The sequence below is a fragment of the Bufo bufo genome, chromosome 4 (genome assembly GCF_905171765.1).
Source record: "Bufo bufo chromosome 4, aBufBuf1.1, whole genome shotgun sequence".
Lineage (NCBI taxonomy): Eukaryota > Metazoa > Chordata > Amphibia > Anura > Bufonidae > Bufo > Bufo bufo.
In genome coordinates, this window is record NC_053392.1 from 598,602,615 (window position 1) to 598,615,629 (window position 13,015).

Genomic DNA, 13,015 nt, shown 5'->3' on the forward strand with positions numbered 1-13,015 from the left:
ATAAAAATAAAAAAATAAAAACTATGAGAAAATTGAAATTTTGCCCACCTTACTTCCCAAAAAAGGTAATAAAAGTGATCAAAAAAGTCGCATGTACGCCAATATAGTGCCAATCAAACCGTCATCTCATCCCGCAAAAAATGAGACCCTACTCAAGATAATCGCCCAAAAACTGAAAAAACTATGGCTCTTAGACTATGGAAACACTAAAACATGATTTTTTTGTTTCAAAAATGAAATCATTGTGTAAAACTTACATAAATAAAAATAAAGTATACATATATTAGGTATCGGCGCGTCCGTATCGACCGGCTCTATAAAAATATCACATGACCTAACCCCTCATATGACCACTGTAAAAAATAAAAACGGTGTAAAAAAAGCAATTTTTTGTCATCTTACGGCACAAAAAGTGTAATAGCAAGCGATCAAAAAGTCATATGCACCCCAAAATAGAGCCAATTAAACAGTCATCTCATCCCGCAAAAAATGAGACCCTAATCAAGATAATCGCCCAAAAACTGAAAAAACTATGGCTCTTAGACTATGGAGACACTAAAACAAAGTTATTGTATAAAACTTACATAAATAAAAAAAATTGTATACATATTAGGTATCGCCGCGTCCGTGACAAACTGCTCTATAAAATTACCACATGATCTAACCTGTCAGATGAATGTTGTAAATAACAAAAAAAAAAAAGTGCCAAAAATGCTTTTTCTTGTTACCTTGCTGTACAAAAAGTGTAATATAGAGCAACCAAAAATCATATGTACCCTAAACTAGTACCAACAAAACTGCCACCCTATTCCGTACTTTCTAAAATGGGGTCACTTTTTTGGAGTTTCTACTCTAGGGGTGCAACAGGGGGGCTTTAAATGGGACATGGTGTCAAAAAAAACAGTCCAGCAAAATCTGCCTTCCAAAAACCGTATGGCATTCCTTTCCTTCTGCGCCCTGCCGTGTGCCCGTACAGCAGTTTACGAACACATATGGGGTGTTTTTGTAAACTACAGAATCAGGGCCATAAATAATGAGTTTTGTTTGGCTGTTAACCCTTGCTTTGTAACTGGAAAAAAAATATTAAAATGGAAAATCTGCCAAAAAAGTGACATTTTGAAATTGTATCTCTATTTTCCATTAAATCTTGTGCAACACCTAAAGGGTTAACAAAGTTTGTAAAATCAGTTTTGAATACCTTGAGGGGTGTAGTTTCTTAGATGGGGTCATTTTTATGGAGTTTTTACTCTAGGGGTGCATCAGGGGGCTTCAAATAGGACATGGTGTCAAAAAAACTGTCCAGCAAAATCTGGCTTCCAAAAACCATACGGCGCACCTTTCACTCTACGCCCTGCTGTGTGGCCGTACAGTAGTTTACAGTCACATATGTGGTGTTTCTGTAAACGGCAGAGTCAGGTCAATAAAGATACAGTCTTGTTTGGCTGTTAACCCTTGCTTTGTTAGTGGAAAAAATGGGTTAAAATGGAAAATTAGGCAAAAAAATGAAATTCTCAAATTTCATCCCTATTTGCCAATAACTCTTGTGCAACACCTAAAGGGTTAACGAAGTTTGTAAAAATCAGTTTTGGATACCTTGAGGGGTGTAGTTTATAGAATGGGGTCATTTTTGGGCGGTTTCTATTATGTAAGCCTCGCAAAGTGACTTCAGACCTGTAGTGGTCCCTAAAAATTGGGTTTTTGTAAATTTCTGAAAAATGTCAAGATTTGCTTCTAAACTTCTAAGCCTTGTAACGTCCAAAAAGCAGTCCTTGTTCCGACACCATTCCCCATGCTTGATGGATGTACGACTTAAAAAGTCTGCTATCAAGTTTTCCTTTCCCTTTAGATGGAATGCTGAAAGGAAAAGTATTCGTTCCCCCCTGACGATTTATGTAGGCCACTGTTGTTGACTTGTCTGAATAAAAAAAATATTTTCTTGCCTTTTCCTTTCCTCTGGAACTGCTAATTCTAGGGCCATCTTTACCACTTTTAGTTCCTTGAAGTTGGATGAGGCTTTCCTTGAGTTTAGGTCCCACCTCCCTTGCCAGTACCTGTTCTGAGAGTGAGTTCTCCAACCCCAGGGACTGGCGTCTGTGGTAACCACTATCTGATCTTTGAAAGACCATTGGACTCCCACAGACAGATTCTCTTTTGGTGACGTCATCGGCGCAGGCGCACTGAGGGAGTGCTGAGGAGGCGAGCGTCCTTCTCTCAGAGCGCCTGCGCCGAATGAAGACAGGTGCGGGATTTGAAATGCTGACAGGGCCAGCCAGAGGAGGAGAGCGCTCACTGGCCCTGTCAATCAACAGGAGGAGGGGGCGTTTTTTTGCGGCGGCTACCAGCAAGTAGACGCCCTACTTGCTGGTAGTGAAGTCATTTGTATATTTTAAAAGATCGATTTTTAAGGAAACGAAGCCACAGACAAAGATATAGGGAATAGTCGTTCAATAAGGATTTTAACAAGCCCCCCCCAAAAAAAAGTGTTTTGGGGGTGACAGAAGCCCTTTAAAGCCCTGGTCTCCTTTCCACGACTTTAACCAGATAGCGCGTCTGACATGGCCTCCGCTCTAGTAGAAAAACGCACTGCATCAGTGGATGCATCTGCTAGGAAATCAGCTGCTTTAAGGAAGGTAGGAACAGAAGAAAGTAATTCTTCTCTAGGAGTCTTGTCCTTAATATGAGACTCAAGCTGATCTAACCATAACCTTAAAGACCTAGAGACCCAGGAGGCGGCAATAACAGGCTAAGACTAGTGGATGCTGATTCCCAAGTTCTTTTAATATAAATGTCAGTTTTTTTATCCAACGGATCTCCCAGGCATCCCAGGTCTTCGAATGGAAGCGACGACTTTTTGGCTTTTTTTTTTATTTATTCATAATTTTTATTAGGAATCAAAACAGATTATATACAAAATCACAACTTTTTTTTTTAAAGCCACCCTTAAATACCCTCACTAGCCCATCCCCCCCACACTGCGGTGCGTCACTCTGAATAAGGCGGAGTCAGGACAGGACAATTTGACATTTCCACTCTCCCCAAATCCTAGTCTATTATTCTTCTATATTTTTTTGTTTATAGAGAACATTTTCATAATTTCTAATCTTATTCACTAAATTAAGCCATACGGTCATATTTGGACATCCTGTGAAAACCACACCAGTGTAATCAAAAGTCTCGCCAGACTCATTACCCTTATCAAGAGGGTCATCCTATATTTATGACAGTTTGCCCTAGAGAGGTCACCAAGTATCCAGCATTCTGCGCTAAAAGGAATCACTACCTTCAGTTTTTGAGTAATAAAATCAATTGCATATCAATATTCTTTAACTTCTGAACAATACCAAAAAATTTGCAAAAAATCAGCACCAGGTGAGTCACACCGTGGAAAATTAGATGTGTTCCTTAACCCACATTTATTAAGCCAAAGTGGTGTAACATATATTCTGTGTAAAAAATTAAATTGGACTACAACGTGATTAAAATTGTGAGACACTGGTCTTAAATTAAAGAATATAATTTGCCCAGTCAACTGGCTGTAAAATTGAACATTCAGGTCCCCGAGCTCTTTGACCAGGAGAGAATATATTGTTAAAAAGTGCTTTAACTAATAATTTAGAACTCATTTAAAGGTGTAGAGGTGTCTACCTGTGACCCAGATTTTTCCTTAATACTATACAGTGCCGAACATAACTGAAAATACCCAACCAACATCTAATAGTACGCCAGGAGTTACTAAACAATTTTCTAGCCTCTCTATAAACCTCTTGTATAATAGATAACTGTCCGGATTCCAATAAGGTGAATTTGGTATCAAAGGGAGATTGACTCACCAGGGTCCTACATAATGGACTTTCCTTCCATTGACAAAATGACCACAACTGTGCGGCTATAAAATAACCCTTAAAATATGGAAGCTTCAAACCTCCCTATTATAAAAATGTTCAGTTTTAAGTCTTACACGCTTTCTGCCCCAGATTAAATCCTTAGTAATTCTCTCAATTAGTTTAAAGAATTTATCCTCAATCCATACTGGGGAGTTCCTCAAAATATACAATACAGATTTTTTGACTATCTTAGCAACTGGTGCATCCACTGTGGGGGGCCCTATCCCATACCTCAGATACAGATTCTTCAAAGGGATACTTTCTCTTGACTGTAGTTGGTTTAAACAAAAATTCCTATCAGTATTTTTCCACTCCGTTCTAATAAGATTAAGAGCTTCCATATTTTTATGCACTGAAAATACTCCATAATGTTTAGGACCCAGTCCCTCAAAAACTTGGTCAGCTATTGATTTAGGCTGCTTTACGTCCTCTAACTGCATGGTAGTTTTAACAGGCTTTAATAAAAGTTCCGAATTTTAAGACGGAAACAGGGCCCTCCGAAGACTAAAAATCATCTGAGATATTGTGGCTGGAATTTAAATCATCATCCTCCCCAGAGTTTTCAGAATCAGTCTTTCTACTGTAACCGGCCCTTTCTGGTGACCGTGGCCGATTTAGTTTCAGGGACTTAAGAGATGATTTAACTTGTGATCTCACCAAAGCCTTAATACTTTTGGATAAAGATTGTGACTCTTCCAGAACCAATATATCCACACATCCTGACACAGTGGTCTAACATTAGATGCTGGTAAAGCTACTCTACATCCACTACATTCTTTATGCTTAGATGACTTCTCAGGTGTTTTTGCTACCTATAAGAACAAAAGCAAACAACAATCCATAAATATTAGGAGAGGATATCTCTCACCATATGTAGAGGTAACTTCCCTACTCCTCAGGTCCAGTACCGGGTTTGTGGGCCTCGAGGGTTCCAAGGGGTCGGTGCGTCGTGAATCACTTGGCTCCAACATTGTATCCAGACACAGAATCCAGCGCAGAACTGTGTGCGCAAAGATAGAGCTGGCTGCCTTCTCCTGCTGCCATTTATAACACGCCTTGACCTACTTTTAACACTAGGCCCAAATGCCTAAACCAGCCGGCAAAAGGTGCCTCCTCCTCTGGCGTCGCATCACAGGAAGTGACGTCATGACGCCGGAAGCTTACTGCTGCCCGTCCCCAAGAGCATGCTCAAACGTGCATTGGCTCCCAGCTGATATCTTTGAGAAGGGATGCCATGCACCCCACCAGACTGAATTGGAAGCCGCCTTAACACTGCCACAGCGGCTCCCCTAGATGCTGGGAGGACGCAGTAGGAAGGTAGACTTGGTAAACTGCTCCCTGAGGAGACTAACGCCGCATGGGATAGGCCCCTTCACGGTGAGTAGACCCAGCCCTTCCCCAGCCCCAGGGAGTGAACCCAAGCTCGGAGCAAGAGCTCCCTAGGTACAGCCTATCTGGAGGACAGGAGACCTAGTCGCATGGGTGCTCTCATGGGTGATGGGAAAAAGTACTCGGGACACCGTCAAGTGTCACAAATCCCTCCCCCTCCCACACACTTAAGAGAAAAAGCAAAGGTACAAGAGCCGCTAACGATGATGATCTAAAGGGATATAAAGGCAGATGAATATCCCCTGGGAGAGGAGTTTTTCCCGAGATGAGTCAGAGGGACCCTCACTCCCAGTGAGGGGAGGAGGAATCCGTCGCACAGATCACGTGTCATGGAGCCTCACCCCAAATCTCAGGACATCATCAGTCCACTGCTATCAACATAAAATGGTGACCCCTATAGGGGAAAGGGAACAGCAGAGAAAGAACAGATGATCCCCCCCCCCCACCATGCCCATGAAAATGGAGGGCAGAGGGAGGAGCAAGCACGATGTCCACCTCCACTATCACCATTATATTATCAACTTAGAATACCAGATGCAGTCCTCTGATGAGGTCCTCCATTAAACAAAGAAAAAAAAAACTCAAACACGGGGTCAAAAAATGAACAAACATTATAAAATTGCATAATCCAGGAGTCCAGAGATTGATGAAGCTGTCATGTCCACATTCAAGTAATTTGTATAATTCACATTCTTCCTTACACCGTGTGTTATCGGGGTTCTAGATATAAATCCTATACTGGTGGTGTCCTGGGTTTCACACCCAATCAGGAAGGGGGAAATTGTGTAATGAATATTGCAGCCACCTAAAGACTGCATCCAGTAGTACCGTATTTTTTCGCCCTATAAGACGCACCGGCCCATAACACGCACCTAGGTTTTTGGGGAGGAAAATAAGAAAAATATTTTTTTTTAACCAAAAGGTGTGCTTTTGGTGGGTTTGGAACTAATGGTGGTCTGTGGATGGCACTATTACTGGGGATCTGTGAAGGACACTGTTATGGGGGGATCTGTGGATGACGAACACTTATGGGGGGATCTGTGGATGACGGACACTTATGGGGGGGGATCTGTGGATGACGGACACTGTTATGGGGGGGAATCGGTGGATGACGGACACTGTTATGGGGGGATCTGTGGATGACGGACACTGTTATGGGGGGGATCTGTGGATGACGGACACTGTTATGGGGGGGATCTGTGGATGACGGACACTGTTATGGGGGATCTGTGGATGACGGACACTGTTATGGGGGATCTGTGGATGACGGACACTGTTATGGGGGGGGATCTGTGGATGACGGACACTGTTATGGGGGGGGATCTGTGGATGACGGACACTGTTATGGGGGGCACTGTTATATATGTGCCATCCACAGACCCCCCCACCCCATAACAGTGCCATCCACAGACCCCCCCAGCCCATAACTGTGCCATCCACAGATGTCCCCCATAAAAATGTCATCCACACCCCCCCCCCCCCCCGCCTCTCCAGTATACAAATATAAAATGTCTTATTCAATTAATAGTTATTAAACATTCCCCCCAACTCCTAATAGTACCGTACATCCTAACCGCTTCAGTACAATGCAGGCAGGCCGGGCGGCGCATCACTCACTGACGTCACTTGCCTGCGCCGCCTGCTTCATTCATAAAGTAGGCGGCGCAGGCACGTGACATCAGGGAGTTACGCTGCCGCCCGCCTGGCCTGCCTGCCTGCATTCTATTGAAGCGGTTAGGATGTACGGTACTATTAGGAGTGGGGGGGCATGTTTAATAACTATTAATTGAATAAGACATTTTATATTTGTATACTGGATCGGCGGGGCTATAGTACACTGACTGCACCGCCCCGCCGCTATTGCCGGCCCCCAGCTCCTCCTCCCAGTCCCTCCCCGCTCGCTAGTACATCGCTAGTACATCGCAGCTTGCGATGTAAAACTGCCAGCATTCGCCCCATAAGACGCAGGGGCATTTTTCCCCCATTTTGGGGGAAGAAAAAGTGCGTCTTATGGGGTAAAAAATACGGAAATTCTTCTGAAAATGGTTTATAACTGTTTCTATGCAAATAAAAAGCGTCAATTATTAAAAATCCATTAAAGGGAACCTGTCACCAGAAGTGGCCTATGGAGCTATTTACATGTCCCCATTTTTCAAGCTGCCAACTTTCAGGAAAAACCTATTTTTAAAATGTACCTTTTGTCATCAAACATTAGTCACTGGGGCGTACCGCTGGATGAGGCGAGTAATGGAGTCATCTCCTCTATCCTGCCCAGTTTGCTCTTGCAGACCTCCGCTGGCTTCCTGATGTCAGCTCCTGGCAGTGAGAAATCTCACGCAGACACAGAAGACCTCGTTCCGGCACCGGGATCCTGACATGTGAAGCGTGCAGATATGTATACACCCCGACTTCAAGCACTAGCTGTGTTTGTGTAGTGCCCTAGAGCAGGGAGTACTTTGACATTTGGACATTTGCCTATATTCCCTATGCAAAGTTAAAACTTCTTACTTTATTTATCTTGAAAGAATTAACTTATACTGTTTAATACTGTGTACCTACATTTTATATGTTGTGATATATATCCTGTTCATTATCACTGTATTTAAATTGCTCTGTGAAAAGGTTAAATTAATACCGAGAGACAGTTAGGGCTTTAAATGAGAAGATGGTAATTTTCCATAGCTACCATAGGGTTTAAAGAAGACCATGTTTTGGAGGGAAAAACCCAGATTTGTTTAACACCAAAATGCAGACAGCCTGACCTTTTAAATGTCTGGTTTTAGCTGTTATTATGTCTGGAAACTTGTTTTTGTCTGGAAAACCTGCTCTGTCATTGCCATTGAGTATCATTGAAGCTTTAATGTAAGTCTATACCAGACGGGAGCTGAAACAATGTATCTGTTTGTGCAGAGTTTCTCCACTCCACTCACTAGAAGGTTCCAGTCTAGCAAAAACTGTATATAAAAGGAGAGCAGTCAGAGCCCCTAGTGTGCTGCGGTTAGCAGGGCCGGTGCAAGGATTTTTGACGCCCTAGGCAAGATAAAAATTGCCGCCCCAGGCAAGATAAAAATTGCCGCCCCCCCTTATCAGATGATCTGCCCATATCATGACATCACATATGTTCAACCCCTTTCTCAGCTTTTAAATAAAAAGAACTGCTAGGTTTCCCTTAGGGTTAATCCAGCTTCTTGTAGCTGTCTTTTTTTGCAGAAGAGAATTGCGGACCCATATATTTCTATGGGGCCGCATGACATGCGGCCCCGATCCGGAATTGCGGATCCGCAATTCCGATCCGGAAAAAAATAGAACATGTCCTATTCTTGTCTGCAATAGCGGACAAGAATAGGCATATTCTGTTAGTGCCGGCAATGTGCGGTCCGCAAAATGTGGAACGCACATTGCTGCTGTCCGTGTTTTGCGGATCCGTGGATCCGCAAAACACACACGGATGTGTGAATGGAGCCTTAATGTGAGGTAAATTAGTTTCCAATGTAGTATTAATAACTAAACAATTACATAATAAACATATTGCTTTGTCTACTTACCACCAGGACAATAAGATGATCTGGTCTCTGGCTGCAGTCTGGCTCTTGGTCTGGCTCTGGGGACTCCCTTGTCACTCTCTTCTCCCCCACTCCCTCCCTTGTCACTCTCATTATTCCACCCCGGCACCCCCCTCCATTGTCACTCTCATTATTCCACCCCCCTCTCCCTTGTCACTCTCATTATTCCACCCCCCTCCCTTGTCACTCTCATTATTTCACCCCGGCACCCCCCTCCCTTGTCACTCTCATTATTCCACCCCGGCACCCCCCTCCCTTGTCACTCTCATTATTCCACCCCGGCACCCCCCTCCCTTGTCACTCTCATTATTCCACCCCCCTCCCTTGTCAATGTCATTATTCCCCCCCCCTCCCTTGTCAATGTCATTATACCCCCCTCCCTTGTCACTCTCATTATTCCACCCCCCTCCCTTGTCAATGTCATTATTCCCCCCCCCTCCCCTGTCACTCTCATTATTCCCCCCCTCCCCTGTCACTCACATTATTCCCCCCCTCCCCTGTCACTCACATTATTCCCCCCCTCCCCTGTCACTCACATTATCCCCCCCCTCCCTTGTCAATGTCATTATCCACCCCCCCCTTGTCAATGTCATTATCCCCCCCCCCCCCTCCCTTGTCAATGTCATTATTCCCCCCCACACACACACACCTCTAATGTAGCGTGGCCGAGCTCTCTTCGGTCCGCGGTACTGGAGCATTTGTTTCCTGTACCCGGCCGGACTGACAGGAAGTGCACACTAAGTGAGCACTTCCTGTCAGTCCGGCCGGGTACAGGAAACAAAAGCTCCAGTACCGCGGACCGAAGAGAGCTCGGCCACGCTACATTAACAAAAGCACAGAGCAGACACACAGCAGGCGCAGGCTGCGCAGCAATGAGCCGGCGGCCGGAGACTCAGGAGGCGCAGCATGAGGGGCGCCGCCGGCCGAACTTATATAACCAACTTTTTTTTTTTTTTTTACACCGCAACGGGCGCCCCCTGCTAAATGGCGCCCCAGGCGACTGCCTAAGTCGCCTTACTGGTGGTGCCGGCCCTGGCGGTTAGGGACCAGTGCTTGGAGGGGAGACTCATGCCAGCCTGCATGAGTGACCAGAAGACGCTGAGATGGGGACGCTGAGCCTCATACCATGGCTCACTAGCCCTGTGACCAAGGAGTCACCCGGACTACTAAACTACAGACTGTGGGCCCTTGACCAGGATGCCAGCCTTCTGAGAGCATCAAACCCTTCTTCTGCCAGGGAGGAGACTGGAGAAGCCAGCCCAATGCCTTGCCTGTATTGTTTTGTACCTGAATTCCTCCAATAAAGAAGCACCCAGGTTTACTGCAGACCCTGACTCTCTGGACTTCTTTATCATTGGAGTGCACCACGCCTTACCATACCTTCCGGAGAGCAGCAACATGTGGTGGTACCTTGATGATGTCCGGGGGACCGAGTTTAGCGTTGGGGCCACCCCCAAACTTGGCCACTGCATTTGCCCAGGAGATGCTGGGACCGCAGTCAGCAGATGTCAAGATCCCTGCCACAGAACTATGTCTTCTGCTGTGCGAGATTTCCCATTGCCAGGAGCTGACATCAAGAAGCCAGCAGAGTTCTGTGAGAGTAAGCTGGGCAGGATAGAGGAGATGACGCTGTGTCTCGCCTCATCCAGCAGTACGCCCCAGTGACTACCTGAGCTATGTTTGATGACATTTTTACAGTGGATTTTTCCTACAAACAACCTGATTGTCAAATTTAACAAAACCAGTTTTTGAAAGCTGGCAGCTTGAACAATGGGGACATGTAAATAGGTCAATAACACTCCAAAAGACTTACCGATAGGGAACTTAGATTGTGAGCGCCATTGGGGACAGTGTGATCATGTCTGTATAGCCCGGCTGACTATAGTAAGCTGTCACTGACCACTGGGGATTTGTCCTCCAATGATTACTTCTTTAGGGCAGAACATTGTGAAATCTTTATGGTCAGACAGGCAGCTGCTACTGTTCATTGGTGGCTCTTTATTTCAGCTCTTTTTATTTCGGCTCTACCAGAAGGCTTTTCCTATTCCCAGAAAAATTCTGAAGTGTCAGTAAAGCCTCTAAGTACTACGGAAAGAGGGTTCATAGCAGTTAGAAGAATGGGTGATAACCCCAACCTTCTGATCAATACTGTGGGACACCTGGTATCAGTAACCATTGTGTGCTAATAAAGGAAAACCTGTCGGAAAGTACAATATGTGACCCCCAAACTGCCACCACTACCTGACTATACAAGGAGTCATCAGTAGCCAGTGAAGGAGCAGAATCTGTGAGTCTTCTCTGCTTTATGTAGTGGTTACTACTCACCTGGGTGGTTATCGGTGGGAATGTCCTCTATGATCACCCTCACATATGTATCTTCAGCCTTAATATTGGTCAGATCTTTACCCAGATTTAAAAGCTGTGAAACAGAAATGGTAAAAGTCAGCAGACTGATGGAGAAGTCGTGTGGAAGGTTTGATGTGACCAGAAAAGATCATTAATTACAATGACAATAAGTGATGAAATGACAGCAGAGTTATCTGCTATGGCAGCGGTCCATGCCTATAGCTCCTCTCCTTCCTGCTGGTGGGCACGCCTGCTGCCTGGTTTACCTGCTCCATAGCTTTAGGGCTCCAGCGGTCCAGTCCCACAGACATCCCTCTCTCCCTTCCCAATGGTCCCGGCTGCTGGAATAACGCTGTCCTCCCACACAAGCTGAGGCCTGCTTCCTGCCGATAATGACCTTCTCTGCCCATAGGTCATGTGTGCACACACTATCTCTGGCTCTTATAGGGCCGGCATGCACGCACTCTAATCTCTACAAGCCATGGAAAGGAGACTGATCAGTAGGTTCTAGTATGCTAGGTTCATGCAAAGCTTGCTTGCCTGTTCTGTGTATAGACTTCTGCCCAACTTCTAGATTGGACCCTTTGCTGTCTGACCTGACCCTTGCCTGACCCCAGTTATGGTCCAGAGCTGCTTGCCCTGACAACAGACCATTTATCGGACTACATGTGTTCTGCCTTTCCTGACCCCGTGGGTCACCAGTCACTTGTACAGAAATTACTTCAAGTGCAGCAGCCTAGTGGTTCCCCTGCAACAAAGTCTAGGTCCCTGTACAGGGGATAAAATGGGAGGGAAGGGGGTCACTTATATAAACACACTTTGGAGCAGAACCATGTCAAATTTGTTCAAGAGACACAGTGGATCTACATGTGCCATGTTTCATTGTCTGACCCAAAAATATCTGCAGGTCTCCTGTATATATGCATCTAGTTGGTTCCTTATTCCAACCAGCAGTCTCTACAGACCAGAAAACTGTGAGAAGATCCAGATGACATGCAAGGTCTATAGTTAGCTGTAATCCTGCCATCTCTAACTTTCTCATTATACAAGGATAAAACATATAATACTGGTTTATAAAACAAGACTGAACACAAGATCTTCACAGCACTTCTACAGATCATAGGGAACCTTTCATGAGACCTTATTTCCATCTATCTGATCATCATATGGAATGCTTTGATGTTCTTCTGAACCATCCTGTAGAAGAAAACTGGGACATCTCTCATCCTGTAGAAGAAGAGGACTGGGAGTTGTTCTCTCTTCTTTAACTGTAGGAAAAACATACGGTGACAATTAATTTCTTACATATAACTAGTGAGAGGATGTGTGTATTTAGTCATGTCTTTTACTTGGTGGCTGGTGATCCTCCATCATGACGTTCTTGTACAGATCTTTGTGTCCTTCTAAATATTCAGACTCCTCCATGGAGAAATAGACGGCGACATCCTGACACCTTATAGGAACCTGACAACACAATGATACAGTCATCACCCAGATCCCTTCATAGTGTTACTGTATAATGTCCCGACATTCCCAGTGATGTCACCTCTCCAGTCAGCAGCTCAATGATCTTGTTGGTGAGCTCTAGGACCTTCTCTATGTTGAAGTTCTCATGTATCGGGATGTGAGGTGTCGGCCTGGATATTGGGCTCAGGATTCCTCCCCATCCTTCAGATACCGGGGCCTGACAATGCTCACTAGAGGTCTTCTTCACTACTGTGTATTCCTGGTTATGGAGAGACGCAGTAATAAATATCACTCCATACATCTCCAGAGTCCCTCACCTCTCCAGTCATGTCCTTCTGTTAGTAACATAGAGAAGATGATGTAATG

The 13,015-nt window shown here is 44.9% G+C and overlaps 1 protein-coding gene across 1 annotated transcript in view; it reads right to left on the minus strand.

Moving 5' to 3' along the window:
• Positions 1 to 12,553, minus strand: part of LOC120999330 (zinc finger protein OZF-like) — a gene marked incomplete at its 3' end in the record, with an annotated part of 30,759 nt that extends 18,206 nt beyond the window's left edge. Inside the window, exons 1-3 of the mRNA XM_040430198.1 lie at positions 12,532 to 12,553; positions 12,323 to 12,450; positions 11,162 to 11,255 (exon numbers count right to left, since the gene is read on the minus strand). Coding sequence (XP_040286132.1) covers positions 11,162 to 11,255; positions 12,323 to 12,450; positions 12,532 to 12,553 — 244 coding nt within the window. The remainder of the gene's footprint in view (positions 1 to 11,161; positions 11,256 to 12,322; positions 12,451 to 12,531) is intronic.
• Between the last annotated feature and the right edge of the window lie 462 nt (positions 12,554 to 13,015).